The 26364-nt window shown below is 38.7% G+C and overlaps 1 protein-coding gene across 1 annotated transcript in view; it reads left to right on the top strand.

Moving 5' to 3' along the window:
- The window catches only part of USP22 (ubiquitin specific peptidase 22), a gene marked incomplete at both ends in the record, with an annotated part of 111010 nt that extends 84883 nt beyond the window's left edge, over positions 1 to 26127 (top strand). Inside the window, 8 exon segments of the mRNA XM_082006748.1 lie at positions 5441 to 5588; positions 13369 to 13474; positions 15129 to 15287; positions 17511 to 17637; positions 20432 to 20523; positions 22056 to 22118; positions 24065 to 24214; positions 26085 to 26127. Of these exon segments, the coding sequence (XP_081862874.1) occupies positions 5441 to 5588; positions 13369 to 13474; positions 15129 to 15287; positions 17511 to 17637; positions 20432 to 20523; positions 22056 to 22118; positions 24065 to 24214; positions 26085 to 26127 (888 nt within the window).
- Between the last annotated feature and the right edge of the window lie 237 nt (positions 26128 to 26364).

The raw sequence follows: 26364 nt of genomic DNA, 5'->3' as shown, positions 1-26364 counted from the left end.
TTTAATATAGAAACCAATTTGCTTATTTAAAAAAAAAGTACTGTTATAATCTTGATATTCTTTCATCAAATTGTGGTATAAAGTCTCATTCCGATGAATATCACCGCATTCTGTTTATACGCATGCGTTTTTAAAAAATCCCTTGGGAAAGGGGAAATGAGTATTACCTTACAGATTGAGGGGCTGGAGGAGAGATCAAGACTGTCTAGGTAATGATTTTTATTTCCATTTTTTGTATGTGGAGCCCTATTGATGGTCTAGGATGCCTTTTGCTAGACTATGTACAAGCATGTAACAAAGAACAGGCTGTTATCCAAAATGGGGTTTAAATGCAGCATTCACATTAGTTTCAGTTGTAATCGAGTTTGATTTCACACACAGCTTTGGGAATCTCAGCCTTCATTTTCCCCAATCAAAATTCATGCCTACACTTGCATTAGTCGTAATAATTAATGTTCTGCAGCATGAGGGTATATGAGTGAGGGAAGAGCCATATCTGTGATACCAGACTCTGAAGATAGCAGTACAGTAGTCAGTGTCCTTATTTCATGTTGAATACTGCAGCTGTGTGCCGTGGGAGGGCAACAAAAAGTGACTCAACCACCTTGAAGTAAAACTAGAGCTTAGTCCTCCACAAGCAAAACTGTAGTGTCTGCAACCAACTCGGTGTATTTTAACTTGCAAGCAGAAAATACCACATTATGTTTATAGCTCTGTCAGCACTCATTGTGAAATTCTTTTTCCCAGTGAGTTTTAATTTCTCTACATTCAGAATTAAAACCAAAATCTTGCCTTTTTGGAGCAGACTGGTTATCTTTCCTGTCTCAACTATATGCAGTGGTTGCGATGAAGATTCCTATGTTTTCTTTGCAGAGATGAGGCCTGAATGAAGGAAAGCTAACCAGTGGAGATTTCGGTGCTATGGTTTAGAATTCCTTTGTAATTGAATTACCAGGGAAACTTTGGTTCAGGTTCTGTCTTGTTTTTTTGTGTAGCTTTCCCACCAGGATTAACTGATGTAGTTATCCCAAAGCATTTTACCCAGTGACAAACGATCAGGGCAAGGGTTAACTTCGTCTCCCCTCCACCCTTCTTTTCTGAAGGTGTGATCTTAGGCAAATGGAATGCCAGGGGATCTGGTGCATGCCTGCCAGTAAGAACTCTCTAGGAGAAAAGAACTGTTTTGAACATTAAATGAAACTTACTATACATAAATAAGCATTTTGCTATTTTGCTGCTTAAACAGAAAATACTTGTCCCTTTTGTTTGTTTGTTTAAGATCATTTAGTTATATAGGTTGTGTGACTTCTTTGTAATAAATAGGAAGTTACAGAGTTGTTCTACCTTGAAGTAGGTTGATGGTGAGTAATGAGTGTCAGATGGTTCTTAGAATTGCGTTTTTTTTCCTGGTAGCTTTTCTTGCGAATATGCCAAGCATTGAATCTGTTTGTGTTAAAAATATCTGACTGCATCAATTAACATTCTCATTTGTGCTACTTGAAACCTATTTCTCAATAGAAATCATGACATGAATTACACTGCATAAGAAAAGGAATGAAAAGGATTTGGGAATAACAGATAGTGGTGAAACTGGATGGAGGGAAGATAGAACACACAGAATCCGTTCATTGAGCCTTTTGGCTGAAAGGGTTTGTGCACTACTTTTTACCTACTGGTATTTGTGTTTTAGTCTTGCTTTGCCAATGAAAATGAATTTCAAGATGGTCCACACCCTAAGGTTTATCTAAATCCTCTACAGAATGGCCATTCAGGATGGTAGGATTAGCAGGTCTGTGTCTCGGTGTACTCTGTGACTGGAATAGCAAGAACACCTGGGCATATAGGAGAATGAAGCTCATCTACTCAGAGGTGTAAAGAACAAAGCCTTCTTTATTCCCATCGTTACTCATCCTCATGAGCCTATCAAAGTGCACAGCACAACTACGTGGAGAGTTGAGAAGTGAGGACAAAAAGGAAAAAGAATGAGATGATTTATGGCTTTGATACCGTAAGATGGTACGCTGTTGCAATGGCTTATGTACAGATAAGTTACAACAAAGGTACAAGAGAGAAAAAGTAGTTAAGGCTCTTTAGACTGAGAGAGGCCTTGCATTTTGTAATGGAAAATACAGAGTTTGTGCCAATTTGGTAAAATTTGTTCTCTGAAATAAGTATAGAACATACAGAGTGTGTGCAAGTAAAATAGTTTTTCTGACTCCTAGAACCATTGCTTTTTGTTGGGAAACCTCCAGTAGGTTTTTTTTTTTAATTCTGAAAGGTGCATGTATTGGCTGCTGCTTTTACCTGCTGTAAATTTTCAGAACATTTAAAGTCTTAATTGAGAACCAATTTCTAAGAGGAGGTTTTAGCTTCTCAAATTAGACTGGAGCCTGGGATGGGATTTACGCCTTTAAATTCTTGGTTACAAAGCTTGGAGACTGTTTATTTGATACATATGCAGGACAGATCAAATGTTATCTGGTTGTTCACATAATTGGGAAACTTCTGTGCATGTGTTTTTGGCAGGAGGAGGAGAAAGAAGTGCAGATGTCTGTGGTGGTGTTTTGTTTTGTGGGGTGTTTTTTTAAACCTGACGGATATCTGTATATTTTTAATAACAATAACGCAAAATACAAAGCCTGGAATTCTCTAAATCCCCTATAGATTCTCCCTGTTAGAATCCAAGAGCAAATGTTTCAGTGCAAAAAAAGAAAGTTAATGTTACTGGGGTTGTGGTTAAGAATGGAGGCTGGTTTGGGGTTTTTTTTCCCTTCCTTCCGTGGAACAGCAATTAAACAGTGTATTACCAAGCATTTTCAAATTGCTTAAACTAGTTCTCTCCAATATAAACAACTGATACTGCTGAACTGAAAACAAATTTAAACAAAAATTGTTTTAAATTATATTTGAAAGAATTTTGCCATTGAAGTGTTTTAAAGATGACTTGCAAATACATCGTTACTTACATTTTTACACTTTGAAAAGGTTTGTATTCTAGTGATTGAATAAGACTTTATATGGACTTTTTTCCTTTTTGTGGATTGGAACAGCTCTGATAGGCTGGTCATCCCAGCAACAAGGAAATGACAGAGATGTGATGAATGTTTTATACATTCCAGTTAAAATATTGCAGTTGAGTATGCTCAGATTCTTTTGTTTCGCTTTTGATCTGTTAGAGCCGTGAAGCTTTCCTCCACCCCCACGTATATTCACCAGCGTTCTTACTAGGGATGTTTCTAGTTTCTGTGTGACAATAGTTAATAATTTGATAAAGCTTCTTGTTAGATTCTTCTAATCCTAATGAAGCACTAGAAAATGTAGAATCTGCTGGCAGGTCTAGTGTCTGCAGTGGAGTAATTACGGAGAGTGCTGTTGGTTAAAATGACTGGAGAGCTCTGGGACTAATTGTAAGGAGTGACAAAACAGGGAAGTTTTATTGCTGCAGTTCCCTGAATTACGTTGAGCAGCAGCTGCGTCAGCAGATTTCAATTACCATACTACTGCTCCAGTCCCTTGGTGTCATTCTTGTTGGCATCAGAGTTAACTATTGATCTTTTTATTTATAGAAGCATTTTGTGGTGTTTGGCTGCAGAGGTGTATCTTCTTGTTTGGAAAAAGCAGGGCTTGCAATAAAGAAATTTCTTTGCAAGGAAACCCCTTAGAAAACCCTGCAGATGTGAGGACTAGATGAGAAGATTGTACTACCTTTTGCTTACCTGTCCCTTAAAATACAATATGTTTTATCTAGGCAGGTTTGTAGCACAATACCTGTGCTTGCACTGATATAAAATGCTCAGAGACAGGGCAGGGAGAAACTAAGGGCTGGGGAAGGAAGCCTGCTTTTCCAATGAGAGTGAGAAATCATATACTGCTGAGGTTTAACTCTTATTTTTGTTCTGTGTATTTACTGCTTACTGGCTTCTGTTTGGGAAGAGTAACTGAAAATAAACTGCCATTGATTTTGGTGGGATCTTGGCAAAACATAATTGTGGTGTTGCAGGCATCGTTTACTGGCAGATACCTTTTCCAAAGGTTAGGGAAGGCAAAATGACTTATGAATTTCCACTTATAAAAAACAAAACGTTATCCCGTTATATACAACCTGAAGCCCAAGTAAATAAACTCTTTTGGGCCTTTTCTGGCTCCCTGCAGGGACACCACAAGCATCTGTGCTTTGCTTTTGGAACTGGTATCATGGTGCAGGGGTTCGTAAACAGATACAGAAGTCAGCTTGCTCAAGAAGGGACTGTTAGCTTTAGTCTCAGGCTCTGGATGCCAGAATTGGCAGCAGAAGTGAGGACCCAGGAACATGAAAGTGGAAGAGTTGCAGCAGTAGCACTTGGATGAAAATGGAGAGGGTGAAGGAAGGGGCTGAACTTGGACCCAGGGAAACGCAGACCCTTACTGGGTGTGGGTGTGCGTGTGGGGGGTGGCTTTTTTAAAGTGGGACCTGGCTGGTTTTTATTTAAAAAAAAAAAAAAGAAAGAAAAGAAAAAAGCATGCATTTCTGTAGGCAGTTACCTGTTCTCCTCTGCTGATTTACCTGCCCAGCTGTTTGTCACCACTCAGCAGTGATGTTTCACATCATGCTTTTGCCGACTGAATAATTTGTCTGTGCACTCTCTAATACGCTTCTGGCAAAACCACCTGGGGCAATTTCAGTCACTACGGTAGCCAGCTTGTCAGATTGTGACTGAAGCAGATTAAGAAGCAGATGCAGGAGTTGGTCCAGGACCAGAACTCTGGCAGTGACTCCCTGCAGGAGCCGTAATGGGCAGCTGACTTTGGGGATGGGTGAAGGAAGTGGTATCTGCAGTTCTGCAAACAGCTGTGTTGAATAAAGTTGGTTCTAAAGCCTTCTGCTGCTATAGCTGTACAGTGAAAGGCCAGTACTGGCATGAGGCTGCTATCCTGCTTGTAATTTTTTCCATAAGACAGGATCATGCACACCTATTGGATGCAGAAAGCTACCATGGCTTGGTTCAGGGGCTGGATGGCAGTTGGCATCTGATATTCTCATCTTCAGTGTTTGTCCTGATTTTGGGGGGGGCATGTAATTTATGAATGAAATTACTGATCTATAAATGCGGATTTAAAATGTAAAAAAGGATTTTTTTTTTCTCCAGACTGTTTTAATAAAAGCCAGTGGTATGAGTAAGGAATTTTTGAGTCTTTGCCCCTCTTTCCCCTTTTTTTATTTTATTTTAGGCTAATCCATTACCAAATGAAAGAATTTCAACGGATGAAATTGAGGTGCTGAGTTCTGAGATTAATTCTTCAGTAGTCTGTGATTTGAAAAAGTCTCTATTTTATTAAGGCCATCAGAATTAAATGGTTTAAATTTATTTGACTAATTGCACTCATTTAAGTTTTTAATAATTAAATGCACTGAGGCTGTGTAACTTGTTAACAGTCATGTCCTTTTCTTTGCTTTGAGCAGTTTTACTCTGGGCACCGATCTCCTCACATTCCATATAGGTTATTGCACCTGGTATGGACTCATGCACGGCATTTAGCAGGGTACGAGCAACAAGATGCACACGAGTTCCTCATTGCTGCATTAGATGTGCTACACAGACACTGCAAAGGTAAGGCTTGTACTGAGTCTTCAATCAACAAGGAATATTGGATCAAAAGGAGGTAGAACAATCTCTTCTTAAATCAAGTGTAGTGTCATCCAGTGCAGCAGTCTTAGCAAATCCCCTTAAAAATGTTTGGTAGACTTAAAGGAAAAGATTTGTAAATAAATAAACCATTCCTACTGTCAAAAACTATGTAGAATTAGCAGCAGACAAGCCTGTACATTGATTTAAATCACCATCATGATGTTCTCTTATTGGTTGTGAGTCACTGTCGTTTCTTTTAAATTGCCATTTTAATTCTATTTATACTTGAGGTAGTTAGAATTCTTACTCAGTGTGTCATGGGACTGATGAAAATAACATAGGGGAGGCTACAACTGCTATGCATAAATATTCTACTGTATTTATGATGGCCAATTGCATACAGAGATGTGAAATAAGAAAAAATTTAGTATTTGGTTTTGGTATCTTTTATTAGTCTATATATAAAAATACATAATTGTACAATACAGTAAACATATTCAGTGACATGCTTTTAGAGATGAAGTTTCTAAATCTTGGATTGATTTGATAGTATCATATGAAATTACGTATTTCGTATTAGTTAACTGAACTAAATCTGAACTGAAAATTTCCCAATCTGCCAATGTTTGATCTAGCTTGATTCACTTAAGCACAGAACTTTTTACTGTTCTTGTAAGGGAAAAATAGTAGTGTTGATACCAGCAAAACAAACAAACAAATTCTTAGTCACTAAAAATAAGCTTTAAAGCACTCAACTTTCCTCTAGTGCTCTTAGAAAAGGTCCTTAGAGGTTAGGGTTTTTTGCTTATCAGAGGACTATCAAAGGGAAAGCTGCTCCTGCTTCTTTGAAACATTTTGAAGTCTTGCTTTTATCTTTGAGATGGTCTTACATGGTAGCGGATGTGCTTGTTCAGATTCATAATACCTGTCCTCCAAAAGAGTCTTCTCCAAAAAAAAAAAAAAATTACTTCTAAGGACAGGAGTACACAGAACAGTTCTTTTGTAATTACTAATATCTGTCATTTGACAATCACTAACTGAAATTCAATAAGCCTAATGAAACTGGTGTTGAAGTACTGTAAGGAATAGAGTCTATCCAAATACTGACCTCTCACTTCTTAACACTGAATAAACTCAGCTGCAGACAAAAATGCATCATGGTTCCTGTAAAGTTTCTGAACCACTGATCTAACAAATCTTGGGAGTTTTTTCATCATCTTCTATATAAAATGATTGTAAAATCATAGAATAGCTTGGGTTGGAAGGGACCTTTTAAAGGTCATCTAGTCCAGCGTCACTGCCATGAGCAGGGACATGTTCAACCAGAGCAGGTTCCTCAGAGCCCCGTCCAACATGACCTGGAATGTTTCCAGGGCTGGGGCATTTACCAGCTCTCTAAGCAACCTTTCCAGTGTTTCACCACCCTCATTGTGAAAAATTTCTTCCTTATATCTAGTCTAAATCTACCCTCTTTTAGTTTAAAACCATTACCCCTTGTCCTATGACTACAGGCCCTGCTAAAAGGTTTGTCCCCATTTTTCTTATAAGCCCCCTTGAAGTACTGGAAGGCTGCAGTAAGGTCTCCCCAGAGCCTTCTCTTCTCCAGCCCGTTCATTTTTCTTATTTGTTCCAGAATATTGCTCTTATTTGCAAATAAGTATTTTGTATTTGCTACAGATGTTTGTATTTCTTCCCTACTAGTTCATGAAGGAGGAGTATTTTCTCAGAATTGTAAAGAAAAAGCTTGCAACAATAAAGGTCGCTGCGCTCTTTTCAAACTGATAAAGAATCTGAAGACTTTTTTTTTTAAAGTGTGGTTTGGCTTTAAATGAAGAATCTACCTGATGTATCTTCTGCAATTACCAACAAAATCAAGCTTTCTCAACAGTTTCTTTATTCTTGGTTCTATTTGGCCTCTCTAGCCTGAATGAAAATGAGACTGTGATCTGTCCTACAACTTTGAAATTAGACATTCTTTGGAAAGAGCATGTGCATGTGTGTGGATTTTTTTACTACTGGCTGGATAACACAGATGTGTTGAAAACACTGACTTCTGAATTGGTATCAAGTTTCCTAATGGTTTCAACCAGCTTGAATTGAGTTAGGGGTTTTTGCATCTTTAGTACTGAGCTCTTTTGGGTTGTGGCGAAGGTACCATTACATTCAAGACAAGGCCTGAAATTCAGTTATTTAATGAGTATCCGTAAGTTTGAGCTACTTGCATGGACATAACTAAGCTGTTACAGCACTACTAGGGGGAAGGCATTAGTGCTAGATTCTTGTCATCTCTGCACCCAGGCTTTTAAATTTCTGTTTCTGAAGAAAAGGATTGTACTGAGCTATGGTAAATAATCTATACCACATCAAGGTAATTTAAAAGAAGTTGTTGAGCAGTTGTGTGGGAACCAAACCAGTTCACCTAAACCAGAAATTCAAGTATGGTCATGATGAACCACTTTTGGAATGAACTAGTTTGCTATGTAATGAGCAAGTTTTCCCACTTTCATACTTATGTATGCACACAGGCACACACACATGTGAAGTATACATATGTAAAAATATTATTACTAATAGTGAAAATATGTCCTAAAGCTGCAATGACCAAATAATGCCACCCCTGCCAATATTACGTATTTATATTACAATATATATATAACTATATACAATATAATATATATACCATATTACAGTATTTAATTTACTGAATCAAAAAAAGCTTTTAAAACTTCCAGTCGATAGTAATCAAGTTCTACAATTAACGCACAGTGGAGTAAAATAAAGTATGGGGAAAATTTTGTCCTTTGGGACAAAGCCCTAGCTTTTGGATGTTTTTCATGATCACCAAAGCTTCAGACACCAAAGTAAATGAAAGTGTTCCTTATGCTAGGAGCTGTATAGATATCCAGTGATATCTGAGTGGCTGACATTGGTCACTTATTTTTCTGCTCTATTTACTCTGCTTTCTAGGAAGTGCCCTAATGCAGGTCACAGAAGTCTGTGAATGCTCATTATTGTTATCTGTCATTGCCTAAATTAGGAAAAATAGCTGATTTTCATGTGCATTTAAAAATAAGTTTTGTAATACTGCATGCTACAAAACATAAAATTAACAGCCCTGAGATTCATGTATGGACTGGCCCAGGTAGTTGTTTGGGGGTTTTTGGTTTTGGTTTTTCTAATGCTGGTTGAATGTATACTTTGTTTTAGTGGCGTCTGTGAAGTTTTTGGAAGCCCAGGATACCTGTATGATCACCCATGTAAATCATGTCTCAGGGGTGGTAACTGTCCTTGTGCCAGCACTGTTGTGTTCAGCTGGGGAATCTGTGCCAGGCATATTCTGAACACTTAACAGGGATCTCCTATGCTGCCAGAGTAATATAAAATGTTTCTGAATAAAAGGAATTTAGTCTGTCATGCCTATGCATCACTATTTTTTCATTCCAGCAGCTGGAGAAAGATGGACTAACTGGAAAATAGTATTTTGGTGGAGGGGAAAAAAAAAAAGCTAAGCTATTAATTACTCCTTTCTCTACCATTCAGCCAAAATGTTCACAAGGTCTGTCCTTAAATACATACTCCAAGCATTTCTCCCGGAGCTTTCTTGAATCTGAATTCTTTTCCCAACATTGTTACTATAAATGACATTTAAAGTTGTACCTGCATTTTGTGCTATTCCCGTCTCTCTCGCTGATTTGATAGTGCTCAGAGTTCTGCACTGTCATTATGTGCTGGCATTTGTGGTCCTTCTCACCACAAAAGCTTCCAAATGAGATTCAGAGCTTACTCTACATGAGGTATTAGCTTCTTCACCAGACTAATGCGATAAAGAGCCTTGCTGTGTAGGTAAAGGACACCTTCTTTGTACTAAAGTCTAGCCATTCACCTGGACTTTGGCATGATTGACTTTGATCTTTAAAATGCATCACAGCTTTGATTTTCAGTCTCTGAATATGATTGGATTATAGAAGGTGCTGAAAATGATCAGACATGGTCTGCTGCTTCTTGCATGTTTTCTTAGACTTCTATGAAGAGCAAGTACAAAGTTTACCCCATTCTTCATGTGGGATCCTTCAGGAGTTCTAGGGCTCTTAGTTTGTTAGAGGAATGTAAATAAAATGGGTATTTCTGCCTAGTGTGTAAAGCATTAGGTCAGCTTTTAGTCAACATCAGATACATCTTAATTGTCAGTTCTCCAGAAGAAACTCAGGGTTCTAATTCTGCAAACTCCCATGACAGTGAGGTTCCAATCATCCAAACACTTTGTAGTTTACTGACTTTGTCTCGGACATATTCGAACTTGGAGAAACTTATACCAGAGTTGTTGTTTTCTTGTATGGAGCAAGACTGCAATTCAAAAGTTAATATTCAGCCCAGTGAAATCAGTAGCTGAGTGGTTGGTTTGCTCATTTATTTATTTATTTATTTATTGCAAGAGCAACAGCAATCAAGCAGCAGAGAGTGGCAGAGATGGGCATTTGTACACAAAAGTTCAAAAGCAAGATTAAGAAATGGAAATAATCCTATATTTTTATCCTAAACTTGATTCAGCCAATGTTATTCAGTTGTCTAACAAAAAAAGGAGTAGTACTTTAGAGCTGATTATTCCTTATTTATCTGGTTTTCATGAAGCATTTTTGCATTTACTTTTAACTGGCGCTAGGCATCATGGCAGAAAAAGAATGCTGTGCTGAGATTTGGGAGTAAAACACTACCCTGCTCTGAATTCTGCATGATATTCTTAGGAACTGATAAAGCATATGCTTGCGAAACATGTCATCTGCTATGATCCATATAAATTTGTGTGTACGCTACTTTGTCATAAAGAATAACATTCACATGTTCAGAACACTGGGGACCAAGGTAAAGCAGAAAAGTCAACATTAACGTCATGTTTTGATAAATGCCCCTTTTAAAATCTGACAATTTTTAAATTCTTTTTTCGCATTTAAAATACATGATGGAAGTTGGAGGCGAAACTTCTTTATTTTTATTTCAAAAACAAAGTTAAAAAGTCATCTGTAGCTGTTCTTGCAGTTGTTACATATGATTCACCTTTAGTATTTAAATGTGTATATATTTGAACACAAGTTAATATGCTTAGTTATTGCACAGACGCAGTAGCAACTTCTGGTTTTTTAAGAGTTGCATTTAATTTGAATCCAAACTTTTAAACTCAGTTTTCTGCCATTCCCATAATCACATTAGTGTATACATGGATGATGTATTTTCAAGTTTTCGTTTTAGTCTTGTGCTGACCAATGCCTTACAAGAAGCTGCTGATTTCCCTAGTAGGAATTATGACCAGCTTTAAAAATGAAAATGTATGAAACTAAACCCTATGTAAGAGAGAAATGTTGAAGGGAACCTTAACTTGAGCACAACAATCTAGCAGCTTCTAGTTCTCAGCTGCATAATATACCTCCTCTCAGCATCTGCTACATATTGACAAGTGTGAGTAGGTGGTAATTTTACTCTTTTTTTTTTTTTTCCCCTCCTCTCCAACCAAATGTCATGGGAAATAATGTTGAGTGGGTAATGCCCTTCTGTTTTGCTGGGAACAAGCTCGCAGGATATTCTTTTGAGACCCTCTCGTCACTGATCCTAATTGTCTTGTATAATTGAAAAGGGAGTATTAATTCTCTCTCGTAGGCGGAAATGGCTGTCTATTAAAGGTGTCCAACAGGGATGTTACCTGTGGTCCAGTCAAAATCTCTAGACGTCGCTTCTCTGCTTCTGCCCCTCGAAATAAAACAGAGGGAGGTGATGTTTCAAATGGTGAGATTACAGGCATCTGGCAGTTGCGTGTTGTTTCTTTAAAAAGAAAAAGTGGAGTTTTAAAAGCAAGGATAAAAGCCATTAAATTATTTTTAAAATTCACATGTAGTCTTTAAAGCTTGTAAGTGATCTTTTTCTAAAGGTGAAGAATATCTTGTACAGTCTCTATACTGTATGCTTTATTCATTAGCTTAGCTTAATTGAGACCTTAAAAAGATCCTAAGTTCAATAAGATTTAGCTGAAATTCCCATCAAGAAATGCCTGAGACTGGGTTTGATAAGCCCCAACTTGAACCTTGTACATTTGAAATCTAATTTTAGAGCATGTTGTTCAAGAGCAGTTTTAAGGCAACAATATGCTTTTCTTGACAATTCCAACAAAAGTTTCTAAAGCAGTCAGCTGCATGAGAGCTCATCTGAGGCATTTAGAGTCTAATTAACTGAGTGGCTCATTGCAGGTTAGTAGGTATCACCTATGTCTGCTTTTCCACACAGTACCAGGTGGAACCTTTGTTAACTTCTATAATACTTTCCAACAAACTTCTAAAGCTACATTGAGAAAAATCATCTCATTCCTTTCTGCTGCAAGAAGACTCCAGCTAGAGCACCTTAGCCACAAGGAAAGTGGTGGGGGTTTTCCCTATGCTTTTAGTTTCTTAGGTGTTTTTTTTTTTAACATGCTTGACTAGAAATTAACTATTTTTGAGTAATAGCTCTGATTTGAGGAGTCAGGATCTTGGTGTTTAATTTCTGAACCTGAAATACTTCCTAGTATATGAAAGATACTTGGAAATCTGGCAAAACTTGATTCTGTCTTAGCAGTTTCTGTTGTAGGAGATTGGAAGGCACCTTAAGATGTACTTTACAAAATAATTAGCAGGTGCTGTGAAATAATTTGTATGTGCATCTCTGTTTACAAAGCAAAACCAATTGCATCTATCCTACCCAAGTAAATGAGGAGTACAGTCTTAGAAATCAAAGAAAAAGTGTATCACTCCTAGTTCACCTATGGGGAATGGAAGGAGAATGCTTTAAAGCAGAGAACTGTGCCAAGAAATTTTTGGTTATTTAATGTTCTGGTTAGTCTTAAGAAAGCTGAATTGGCCTAATCTCAGCACTCAAATCATAGAAATGAATTGCTGGGCACCCGAGACCTGCAGTGGCAGTTTATAATGCCTAAAAGATGGGTATGCATTCATTGTGCCCCTTGGGAATGTAGAGGATTGCAATGTCTCTGAAGAAGGTGGAGGAAGACACAGCACTTATCTTCCCACTTCAGATAAGGACATCTTCCATTTTCTCACTGGTGAAAACTTGAAGGGAAGGTATGTGTTTGTGTTGAAAGGACAGGATGCAGACAGCAGGCTGGAGGTTAACGGGTCTTAACAAACCTCCTCCCCTCACTCTGCTCTCAGAAGTTGACTGGGATAGAATTAAAAACTAGGATCTGCTGATGTTTCGCCTCTGTGTTCATTTAGGAAAGTAATGTGCTATTGAATACTCTGCCTAAGCAGAAATTAGTGCTTCTGTGGTAAAGAGCTGGCCATTTGTTTAGATACAAATGTTGCACAGTGGCCCTCTGAGTGAGGTTTAAATGATCTTTTTCATGAACCACCTTGGCAACTCCTTCATCTTGGGAACTGATCTTTACACCAAGTAGTGCACAGCAAACCTCTGTAAAGGGAGATACAGCTACACTCTGAAAAGGGACTTGGCTGACAGCTGGTATGACTTAAAGCTTCACCTCTATAAGGAGTTAACTGCATTTAGTCACCTTCTGATTATAGTCTATATTTTGTTAGGAGTTCTCTTCTTGTCGTTTTTCTTTAATGCACAACATTTTCAGGGTTCCATATTATAATCTATGTGACCTTGCAGTATGTTTATAACTTTGCGTTAAAAAGAGTTACTGGAGTCGCAGTCCAAGACAAACCACTCTTCCCTAGGAGGATTTTTGACTTCTGAGTTTGTGTTTGCATTCCTCCAGGTGATGATAACGGGAAGAAGGCCAACAACCCCAACCACTGTAACTGCATCATAGACCAAATCTTCACAGGCGGACTGCAGTCTGATGTTACCTGTCAAGTCTGCCAGTAAGTAGTTTGTTTCTGATTCTGCACTGAGTTGAAGCTGTATGCCCTCCAGTGCAATAGTGTACTGAATATTTTCTTGAATACCCATAAAATACCAGCAAATTCCAGCAAGACAAGAACTGTTTAAATATAGCATTAGCCAAATGCAATCAATTATTAGTTAACTGTTATGTATTAAGACATACCAAAAAAACCTACCTGCAAAGTACCACGGGTTTATGGACATAAACTTTTTACTAGTCTGTAAAAGGTTGTTCTTTCCCAAGTTCATGAGGAAAAGACTTCCAAGATCTCATTGGTTTTGAAAGTACGTAATTGCCACTACATTTGAAGAAAATTCTGATACGCAACCGTATTTCTCTTCAGTTAGGAGCCTCATGCATCACCAGGAGGTTCAAAGAGGCTGATACTAATGTAATCCAGAGTACCAGCAAGTGAATGTTATTTGTAAGAGTAAGGAAAAATGTATTTGTTGTTCTACTCTGTGTATTGGAGCAAGTTGACTCCTCTTGCAAGATGTTTGGTGTTGCCATAGTACAGAAGTCAGAGTTCTTGTTTTTTGTTCTGTCCTGCATTCTTTATAATTATGCACGCTGTCCTGCAGATGGACTGTTGTGCTGTGCTTGTTTGAATCTGCTTTGATTCTCAGTTTCCTGGAGAGATTTGCAGAAGGTTTACTGTAAGGAAAACATGAAATTTTGTTCTTTGCCTGGTAGAGCCACCGAATCCTTATATGATCATGAAAAGCTTGATGTGTTATGATGCAATATTGGCATTGATGAAACTTTAACAAAAGAAGTTTTCTTTTGAAAACTGACAACTTTTGCACAAATGAAGCTGGAAAAAAGGCTTAATGAGATTCCAGAGTGAAAGACAGTAGTTTTAGAGGAAGAGAGAACTAACAAAATAAGCATAACAAGCTCCAGACTAGGAGCTGAGACCCCTGAAGTTCTGGAGTTGTCTTAAAAATGTGAATACTAGAAGAAAAGATTTGAGCCAATATGAGTTAAAATTTTGAAGCTTTTTCCATAGTGTAGCTTTTGGCTTGTCTTCAGCTGTTTTGTAGAGAAATCTGATTAAGAATACACACTACTTCTTGATGCAGTTATTCTTTGGCCTCTCAAATTCCAAATGCTGTAGGAGATGCTGATACAAACTGCAAAGCTTAATTCAGTGCACTACTGTGTAGCAAAAGTATTTGGCACTCTTGTTAGCGAAGTAGCCTTTAGCACAATCTTCCATGTCTTGACCAGAGAACAATGCTTCTAAACTAGTTGGATTGCACATAGCTATCATAGTTGTTTGCTGGTTATACTGGTCAGTAGTATGACCAGTACCCTTATCTCTGAGTAACCTTGCTGGTTCTCTGAGTCACAGGGCTCCAGTGAGTGGGAGAATGTATTAAATGCATATATTTTGCATTTAGTACATCACATAGCTTTCCTAAAACATATGGCTTTTAAGTATTCAGAAAAAGTCAGTTGTGGGAAAACACTTTGCTGCAACTCTATTTTCTGTCATCTTTGAGTGCCCTCTAGAGGTGATGTAGATCCTGTAGTTCTTAAAAGTAAGTATCTGGTGTGCACCCTAAAGTGAGAGAGACTGTTAATTTTGCTTCCTTTAAACATGTATTAAACTGCTTTCTTTTTCATAGTGGCGTTTCCACAACGATAGACCCATTTTGGGACATCAGTTTGGATTTGCCAGGCTCCTCCACCCCATTCTGGCCACTGAGTCCGGGGAGTGATGGCAGTGTCGTAAATGGGGAAAGCCATGTGTCAGGCACCACCACTCTCACAGACTGCTTGCGAAGGTATGAAATGAGACAAATAACAATTTTGGTGGGGTAAAAAGAATTTGGCTTCATTCAGTTCTCCAGGTGCACTGAACAATGGGAGTAAGTGATGCTTTGTCATGGCATTATCCCCAAACAGCATTTTTATACATATTTTAGGTTTTTGCATAAGAGAAAGTGAAAAGGCAAAGAAGGCTCAGAACAACAGTAGGCCTAACAATAAGCAATCAAAACCAGTTGCTACGTGATGCAGAAACAAAACAAATTTTACGTTGCCTGCTGCCAGGCAATGTGGTTTTAAATTCTTGAAACCACTAGTGTCTGTCTCCATGTTCTTGGTTGTGTCAGCTAAGCAAGCACATAAAGAGTTCACAATGCATTTAATATTTGTCTAAATTATAACACCAAGTATGAACCTGATTTTGCTCTAAGCAGAGCTGAGGGTCAGCTACTGCCAGCTCAGTTGTGTGGATGGCATTAAGAATTAAAAGAAATGGAGCTTTCAAAAAGAAAAGATAGTGCTGAGTAGGAAACTTGGGCATCGTGGAAACAGGTAACTGGTGAGAATGTTATGGCTTCATACACAGTTAACTTGGATCTTTTAGCAGATCAGCAGATCTGAAAGTCATTCTCTTGTAGCAAATGCAGATATGTGTCAAAGATACATATCTGAGGAAGAGGTTACCTGTAGCCTGGGGCAAAGCTAATCCTCCCAAAATAAAAAGTCATAGCCTCTGACATCTGATTTCTAATCTTGGTACTTTTAAGATCAGTAATTTTAAGAAAACAAGGGAATTGGTACAAATGAAAAATGGGTGATGCAGGAATGCATTAAGAGGCAAAACTGGTCAAATTTTGTTGATTTTCTTCAACGTGGGGATTAATAGAATTAGAGAGAGATGATGATAGGGAAGGAAAAACATCCAGATTCGAAGATACTCTCAAAGAGTATGGATTTCAGAAAGAAGTTGAACTCCAGTGGATGAAGCGGATGGTCTAGGTTTTTACCCAAAAGTTATCAACCAGGTTGAATATTAAATTCAGACGAGGAAGGGGTGTAACTCCATGCCAACCAGTGTGGCCATGCAACTTGAAGTTGACTTGAAGAAGGAAGGACTGAGCAGGAATATGACGAAAACCAGAAAGATGTAGGCACTCCTAACAACAAATTTATAAGCCTTTTTACAGACTTAATGGGCGGAGGGGAGAGGGGGGATCAAAAAAGCAAAACCAGAGAATGGTGGTACATAGGCTAGTTGAAGGAAATCTTGTTAATCAAACAAGAGGGGAGACCAAGAGGCTGCGATGATTATTTAACGCTGGAGGTTGCATTGGCTATAAACAGAATGTGGCAAGGTAGCGTTAGTGATGAGCTGATACTGTGTTGCCCTCACGTGCTTAGTGTGTGCATTAATGTAAAATGTTCAATTATCTTTCAAAATATTTCATCTCAGAAAATCCTAGTTGTAAAGCAGCCTCTGGGGAGATGATTTATTTGCCCTGTGTGAAAATCTAAACTTGGAAGAAGAGACTTAACAGTCCACCCTTCTAGTTTTTTCTGTGCTGTCAGTTTCTGAAAAAGTGAAGGATGTTTTGCTTTAGTGTGTTGCAAGAACATGGAGGTAGTATATTTTCTCTAAGCAGTTCTCTGTTCTGTAATGGTCTCTTCCTATAGCTCCCTTGAGCAGCTCTGTCTGAAAATTTTGAAAGAGTTTTTTCTAGTTGTCAACATTTGGGTTTTCTTGGAAGATATCTGTATTTTGAAGAGAACCTTGTGTTTAACAGCCCTTTCCATCTCAGAGCTTGGATCCTAGATCTGGAGGGCTACAAGCTAAAAGTGTGCTGCAGATAGCATGCAGCTGAGCACAAAAGTCATGTCATCTTGCTTCAGAACTTCCATATCAATGTTTTTGGTTTTGAAAACAAAAGATCTTTGCTTTCTGTATGAAAATCAGCTGTCCTGTTGTAGGAGATAAACTAACATATAGGTCCTTTCTCAGACACTGACACGTTTTGGTGCGATGTTCCCAAGTAGAACAACGATAAATGTCAGATTTGGGTATCTGAACCATAGCACTTTATTATAGCTATTGGATTTTTTCAAAATGACACTTCAAAGCCATGAACTGTCTCTTGTGGTACCAGTGACCCACAAGTAAAAGTAAAAGAAGTGTTTTCAGCATGTGTGGAAAATTGTGTGATCGTTTTGTGCATCCCTTTGCTTTTTAATATTTTTTTCAGGTTTACAAGGCCAGAACATCTAGGAAGCAGTGCCAAAATAAAATGTAGTGGTTGCCATAGCTACCAGGAATCTACCAAACAACTCACTATGAAGAAGTTACCCATTGTGGCCTGTTTTCATCTCAAAGTAAGTTCACAGGGGGCAGACAGAGCAGAGAACATGTATTCTTCTCTGAGAGGATGAGCTAAATTCTTGGACGTATCTTCTGGCTTTCATTGACTAATCCTTTATGATACAAATTAATATAAAAAACAGTTTGCATGCCCAGATAGATTTTTCTATTTAGTATTATACTATCTATAATGTAGCTTTAAAGTATGTCTGTGGGAACCTAACTAATCAGCATCTGGAAACAAAGTGGAAGGCTAGTGCAATACCTGAACCAGCTTAGAAACTAATCTCCAATAGCACTTACTCATCCTGCATGGTAAAATTTTTACCCTACGCTTCTACTGGAAGAATGCCACAGAGGAACTCTTGTGTTGAAGGAAAAGCATGAAAAAGTTAGTGGTTGCAATGGAGAAGGCTTCTTGTATCTTCCCAACTGTGATGTAGTTTTCAACGTTTCCAATCCAGATTATGTCAGATACAATGATGGGACATAACATAGTTGGTGCCCTCAGATAGTTCAGTCCTGTACAGTTTATGTCTTAAAGAGTATGACTCTTGTGCAAAGTAGGCAGCTCTCGCAGAAGGTGAAGGTCATCCAGTATAAAAAGGCAAAGGATCCCTGAAGAGTGATGCCACAGGCCTTTGTAGAAGCAGCCACCATCGTAATTGAACTGCATCTTTGATCTGCTTGAGCTTTTCAGATGCAGACCTCTACGGTCTTGATGGTCTCCTGGGACAGAATGACAAAGTCCTCTCGCTGCTAGGCAGCAACTGATGATCACTGGCCTCAGTTCTTACTATGACCAGTGTTTCAAGGAACTGCTTATCTGATGATGATACTAATGTCACATAAGCTATATAAAGAAAACCAGCATTTTACTTATGTCCATGGTGACTGGAAGCAGATTTTAAAATGGCTATATGCTGTGTGCAAATGAAGGCTTGTATTGCTTCTCTTTCCAACTGGGGAATGGTGAATCGAAAGAACGCCCACTCCAGCCGCCTGCTCCAGAGACTTTGTTTAGTTGTTCAATTCTTACATGGTTTCTAGGCTTTGAACTTCGGTAAAACACCTGGGTAACTTTAGTAGTGCTGGAGTTAGACTTTTATCTTGTAGCTATCATGGCAAAGTGCATGCTGAGCACTTTGGCTGGTTTTTTGGTTTATTTTCCAGTACCCCTCTAGGCTAGGTCAGTTCATGCATACTGGAAGATCTAATAAGCTGTGTCACTATAGTGTCATGGTCTCACTGAGCAAGTCAGGGACTATATTCAAGAAATGATTGTAGTTTGGAATTGCTAAATTACATAGCAACTCCGTATCCAGCATAGCAGTGATTTAAAATTTATTTTCAAAATCTGGCTTGTACAGAAGCTTGTTAATGAAATGCAGAGGTCTTGACATGAAAACAGAATGCCATAGGAAGGTCTGTATTCATGAGAAAAGACTGATTCTGCTTTCTACTGAAAAAAAGGTGTTTCAGGTGGAAAGAATTTCCTCTTCTGTAATTTACAGGCCTTTTTGGACTGTTTGGGACAATCTGATGTTCGTCCCCATATACCAGCAGTTCTTCAGTTGCATCTTGAGTATTAACCAAGATGATATGCAAAAGATATGCCAAAGATACTAGCCTGACTCGGATAGACAAGAGCACAGTTCCTTTGTTCTTCTTTGGCTGTTTGTGGTCTTCCCAAAGAGCATGACTGACTTAAAATTTCAGGAGTGCTTGGCTGGCTGCTTGGCTTTTGGGGGTGGATTTGGGCGTATTGGGCTCTTGCTTTTATTTGATTTTTATTTCATTGTTGCAGAGTAGTTGGCAAGATATGCCTAGGTGATTCTGCTCTTTGCGCAAGGCGAGGTGAATGTGCTCAACGCCTTTCCTACACTTGATTCAGCATTTGTGTTATGCAGAATGATTGAAGATTTTTTTTTTAAAAAATTAATTTCTTTTCCTAAGTGATGGTGTTGTCCTGTCCATGAAAAATGTAAATTTCATTTCATGTGTTAAAGCAAAAAAGAAACACAAAAGATAAGAATTACAGAAGTCTCAGCTTTTCACGACTGGATCTGTTGCTAGGGAATTGTTATGGCACCACAATTGGAAAATAATTAACTTGAAGTGTAAATAGAACAGAATTTCTGAGAAATGGGGGAGAAACTGCCTTTAAATAGAAACTCATTCATCTCTTTCTGGTATTTGTTCCTGGTTTCCATTTAATGTTGGGAAGATGAGGAGAGGGTGGTGGGTATTGCAGGCTCCTTTTGGCAGAGGGACAAGGCGCTTTTATTATCATACTCCATTTTTGCCTTGATGTGAATTGGTATTCCTGTGTAAGCTCGACTCCTGTCACTTGAGATGATTGGATGGGTGGATTAAGTGTATGAATCTGATGGCAAGCTCTCATTGTCACCAGTTTTGTGTGCTAGTGTAGGCAGCAGCCATATATTTGAATACTGCATAATAGAAATGAACACTGGTTTGGGTAAAGGCTGTCCATGCTCTCTCTGTTTAATATATTTTTTTCTTAATGTCAGTTGGGAATAAGTTTGTATGTATAGATATTAAGGTAAACAATCTAATTAATACTATATTTTTCTCCCACAAATTGTGGTTTATTTTCCCGGTAGAAATGTGTTAACATTTACAGGGGAATTCCCAGCCCAGATGGTAGAAAAAAATCTGGGGATGTCCCTGGATACTGACTGCTAATATGCTTTCATGTTACCGTTCCTAAACTTAGGACACTTATAAAAGACAGAAAACTTAGCCTTTCTCTAAAGAAAAAAAATTCTTCCACTTTGTCTCCAGCGGTTTGAACACTCAGCCAAACTGAGGCGAAAGATCACTACGTATGTCTCATTTCCGCTGGAGCTGGACATGACACCATTCATGGCTTCCAGGTGTGTACCAAGTTCAAAATTCCCCAAAGACCTGGACAGAACTGTTTACCAGTTCATACATGTGCATCATGAAACATGGAACATCCTTGAATCAAGGTTATAGAACAGTATGTATAATGATACTTCTGCTGTAAGCTTCTCCTTGAAATGTGCATCTTTTCTAAGCTGATTTTTAGATAAACTATTGTGTTTTGTGTGCCAAAAAAGGCTTTATATTTAAACATTGATTTTTTTTTGTTTGTCTTTTTTAAGTTAAGGTCTGTTACGTTTCTCGTTGCATGTTAAATTTATAGACTCCGATCCATCGTGCCTTCAGATCTCTGCTTTGGTCCCGTCACCTGAGTGCCCACCCACCAGTCATCCTGTGTAATTAGGCAGACTAGACATAACCTAAGGCCTAACCTAGTATTTCTGAAGTTATAAAAATCCTTCCTCTTTATTCCTGCACGCAGGCAAATCTGGGGTTTTTGTTTTGTACTTTCAACTTCTGCTTAGAGAATGCTGCAAGAAGAAAAAACATAGTCCAGATTACAATAGGTGTTTCTAACTGGTATTTAAAGAGAAACAGTAAGACTTCTCCCACCTCCCAGGTTTGTGAAAGACACAACATTTATATAAATATACCTTAGGAAAGGAATTCAATCAGCTCAGTTAACAAGTATTTGTCAGGTGTTTCATTCAAATATACAAGAGGATATTCAGATTTAATTGGTATCTGAAGCAATGCAGAAAGCCCCGAAACGTGGCATCTCTTAACACAGGGGTTCTATTTGATGCTAACATTTTAGTGGTAATTTCAGGCTTTGCCTGCGTACCCCCCAACCTCCCCCCCCCAAAAAAAAGAAAGAAAGAAAGAAAAAAAAAAAGTAGATGCTTCTGTCAGGAGAGAAAGGAGAGCCTTGAAGCTCTGTTACATAGTATTCTATTAAGAGTATATGGTTTATTCCAGTATATTCTGGAGATTTTGAGACTTCCCTGTTCCTCTGTGGTAAATTCTCCCTGGATAGAACAGGCTCTGCTGTTGAAAGGTATCAAACATAATGGAATATAGATGGGATAATCAGTAGGCATAACTCAGTAATCTGAATTTCATCGGCTATGAAATCAACAGCATAATCCTATTGCTGCTGTCAAAACACAAAATGAATTTACAAGTCAGAGCCAGGATGATTGACCCATCACAGGATAAAGGATTGATGTAGTTAGATATTTTTCCAGGTTTGAAATACAAATCTTTTCTTAACCTGTTTTTAAGCTTTTTGGATAGGACATTTGATGTAAACAGATGTATATTTGCAGCACTGAAGCCTTGACCAGGAGGAGAAATGGTGTTCCTTATGTAGCATTGCTGTGAGAGCAAATAAAGCATCTTTAGCATCCTAATCAGTAGCGCTTCTCCGCTGCTAAGCAGCGTTGTGCTTTTGAATAAAGACCTGGATTCAGCAAACAGGCTGTGTCATGTAAAACCTATTTCCTCGGTTTGGGAAGCCACTGCTTTAAGTGACTGGATTTTTGTGTGTGTGTGTTTGCAGTAAAGAGAGCAGAATGAACGGGCAATACCAGCAGCCGACGGATAGTCTAAACAATGATAATAAGTAAGTGGTACATTCCATGACTCCTATTGTGAAAGGTAGTTGGCTTCTAGAAGGAGATATACAGCCTGCTGTATATCCTGCAGTGCGAAGTGCATTACCATATTTGACAGCACAGTAAGTCTGAATTGTTGCAAAATAAAGCTTCATTCAGTACAATTGCCTACCCTCTTGTGGTTTTGTGGCAGCTGACTTTTAGATCTGAAGGTGATAACCCCAGCAATCGGTCTATGAGCAAAATGAAAAGCTGTGGTTATAGTATTAAAAGGGATGGGTGTTTCCTTTAAATTATCCTATTTCTATTGCAATAGCAAAGGGAGTTCCAGGGGATCGAAAGAAGGTTTATAGAACACTGACACTCAAAGTCCCAAGTAGATGACCCCAGTAATTCTGGGGTCTCTTGGTTAGGTATTGATTCCGGTCAGAATAAATGACAGGTTGATATGGGTCTTGAGCAAGAATGCAAAGGGAGTGTAACTGAAACTAATATCCATAGCTTCATGAGACTAGAGATGGTCACACAAACCTTATCTCTTGGGTTTTTTAATAAGGTTACAAGTTTGGTTGCTACAGTCATGTGCTGATGTGTATATAAATTCTTCAAGGCACTTCATGTGGCACCAGAAGTTTCATTAAGAAACTGGAATGACACAATAGATAGATTTAAAAACTATCTAACCAGGTCTTAGTGCTGTTGTCATACAAGCAGATACCAGGCAGGTGTTACACGTGGTCCTGTAACGACTGATGCATTAGATGTATGGTGTTTAATAGTGTTAGCAAAGAGCTGAAAGAAAACATAACTGATCACTGTCGAGGTTTGCACATGACTCCAATTGGAGAAGATGTTAATGATGAAGAGGATTAGGTAATGAGAGTAGAGGCATCTGGGCTGCCTAGTAAGCTGGATGCCAGTAAACAGCTGGGGCAATCTTAGAATCCTCCATCTAGGACTAAAGAGTGGTGTCCATCCTAGTTGGATTAAAGGACTCCACTAGGAAGAGAGTGACTTTATAAAAAATCAGTGGCTCTGTAGACAGTCGACTGAATAGGTGCCTTGTTGTGGCACCACTCTGTCAAAAGAGCTCTGTGAATTTTGAATGTAAGGAGGGCAATATCAAGTGAGATTAGAGAGATTATTTTACCATTGTGCAGCTGTGTTTGTATACCAGTTTGAGGGTATCATTTTAAGACTGACTTAGAGTGGAGAACATTTGAAAAAGAGCTGCAAGTATATTTAAGACTGGAAACAAAATCTTACCATAGAACAAAAGAGCGAAGGACTTCCATCTTTTCCTTTTCAAGAAAAGGGGAAAAAAAAAAATTAATAGCAACTTGATTAGTCTACCAGGATCTTTCTTTGGAACAGAGATGTGTCTGCTAGTTTTCAGGCTAGCAGGCAAATGCAGAGCACCATCTGAAAGCTGGAACTTGAGGCTGAATATATTCACTATTTCAGAATAGGTACAGACTTTCCAGATAAAGGACAATTAATCAGTACAGCAACTTATCACTAGGAGTATTTAAGATTAGCTATATATAAATTTACCTCCATCCCCATAACTCAGATGCGTTTTTCTGGTTCACTAAAAGTAACTAACTCAGGGAAATAGAAGGTCAGACTTAGATAATCAGTGGTCCTCTTCAGGAATGCATCATAATATTGATCTATTTTAGAGGAAAAATCTTTGGTAGCCAGTATTGGTGAAGCTGACGGCTGTCATCAGACTGGAGTGTTGCAGTAATAGCAAGACAGGAGAAGAAAAACATGGTTTTTTTTCCCTGGGCAAGGATGCCCTTTTCCCAGTTAATGTTAAGAGCTGGTGTTTTATTGATGGATCAGATCCTTTACTATTGCTGTACGTGTTTATGAACGTAAACTTTTGCCTAAAATGTCAGTTGGTTTTCCCCTTTTGATCCACATATTCATTAACTTTTTTCTGTACCAGGTATTCCTTGTTTGCAGTAGTTAATCACCAGGGAACCTTGGAGAGTGGGCACTATACCAGCTTCATCCGGCAGCACAAAGACCAGTGGTTCAAGTGTGATGATGCCATTATCACCAAGGCTAGCATTAAGGATGTGCTAGACAGTGAAGGGTAAGTTGTGAACTGGAAAGGGGAACGGAAGGGAAACTCTGACCTTTGTTGGGTTTTCCTTACTTTCAGTTAAAAGACCCTTTCGTTATAGAGAAGACTTAATTTCTCTCTCTGAATAGCTACGTCTCTGTGTATGTATCAGTGCTTCAGAATGTTACTTTATAATCTTGGATTTGTTGAAGGAAGAAGAGGGGAAGGATGAGGACCGTCAGCTGACTCTGCAGTGTCTGTTACTGGTACTCATGTCCAAACTCTTGCTTGCTAATGGATGGGACTCTGAAAACCAAAGAGATACAATCGTCCAGCGTAGGAGCAGTATTTACCTCCCTGACACAATCCAACCTCTGTCTGCAGAACCTTTGGATTACTATAAGTGTAAAAGATCTGAAGAAAAGCTATTAAGAAAATACTGTGAACCAGAGTGGCAAGGCTATATAGGAGGCAGGTGTAGAACAGGAGCTGTTTCATAGCTCATGGCTTTAAACTGATGTCAGTCTGAGGTTATGGTTTCAGATATTTGCATTAAACAAGTATTGGGAGTGCAGAGCAGTAGTTTGCAAGGGAAGCATCTTCATGTTCCTCATTTGAGGGAAACATTGGGGACTGGTACATGTTTCAAGAATAAGGTAACTTCAAATTTGAAGTCTTCATTTTGCATTTTCCACTATGGACCTGATACTGGAAAGATAAGCCTTTATTGTTGCTTTTTTTAATTATTCTGACATTTCCATGGATTGCTGCAGGCACAGATGTTCAGTTTGTAATTTTTTTTAAAATAGATTTTTCCCAGTTTTTCATTTTCTGAACTTCAACCAGGACATAAAAAAATCTATAATATCTGAATTTCAGTGTTAAATGATTGGACAACGTAACTTCTGCTTTGAGGTCAGCAGAAAATTAGTTTGTTTTTCTTCAATAACAAGTGGCTGGCTCTGGTCCTCAGATGGCGTACGTCTGTGGAAGAAACTGCCATAGGCAAGGAGGAGAGGATATGGGAGGCAACTGCTGCCCATCCATCTCCGTAAAGGCTGGTTTGAGCTCTGATCCGTTTTCCCTGGTTCAGATAAAGGCTGACACCCAGTAGATCTGGATTGTATAAGGGAAGCTCCATAGGGCGTGAGATGGAATGATAATAATTGGAAAGTCTCAAAAGTCCTTTGAAGCATTTGAAGAGAGTCATGCAGTGACCCTGTCAGTGTGTGGCATGTAAAGAGTATGTAGAGATGAGGCCACTTCCCTCTGACATGTAACTGATGGAGGGCTGGGCTCTGTTACGTAGCAGTACACGTAAAGTAATTAAGGACAGGAAGAATGTCATCCCATTAACAGACCAGATTTGAGTCCAGATTGAGACAGTAGATATCTGAGTCAGATTTGATTGGGGCACATGAGATTTAACCCACATGCCTGGTTCTTTTTTTTGCTTCTGTAACAGTAAATGGCAGACCGTTCGCAATAATCCCAAGTGTCTGATGCTTTGGTAATGTGACTCCAAAGCAACAGCTGCATCTTAAAGCACCTCTGTTGCATTTTGTGTCATGATAGTGTTAAATGGATGCTGCCAGTCTGGGCACCAACACGGTCCAATCTTCTGGAGCTTTCAGGTTCTAAGTAGATTGTACAACAAGAAGGTTTGACTGTTTGATGTACAACTGTTCAGTTTCCTGAGTTGCTGGTAAAATTGTTTCAGCTGGCTTCCCTCCTTCCCATCCATGGTTACTGTAGGGAACTGGCATGTCCTTGGAATTGCTTCAAATTGAAAAGAAAAACAAAACTAATGGTCCTCATTTTTTATGATTGCATCAATGGAAATACTAATCTGCTCCGACGCATAGCAGAAAGCTGAAACTGTACCTCTGCTTTCTTGCAGATATTTGCTGTTCTATCACAAACAGTTCCTGGAGTATGAATAGCCTTATCCAGCTGCTTGTCAGATATAAACAAGGAAGAAAATAAGCAAGCCTTCTGAATCGACACACAAACCTACCTGAAATGAAAAGACCTATTAAAAAACAACTAGCACTGAGCTGTAACAGGACCTACTTGACACTGACTCAAAGCCTGGCGGAGTAAGAAATGAACAATGTCCAACGTGTATGCGGTCCCGCAAGGACAGAAAGGGGGAAAAAAAAAGAGGCTACAGTCAGTCA

This window comes from Phaethon aethereus (assembly GCF_964289735.1).
Source record: "Phaethon aethereus genome assembly, chromosome: 15".
NCBI classification, from domain to species: domain Eukaryota; kingdom Metazoa; phylum Chordata; class Aves; order Phaethontiformes; family Phaethontidae; genus Phaethon; species Phaethon aethereus.
The sequence above is the reverse complement of the archived record's forward strand: the minus strand, read 5'-3'. Positions and strand labels throughout refer to the sequence as shown.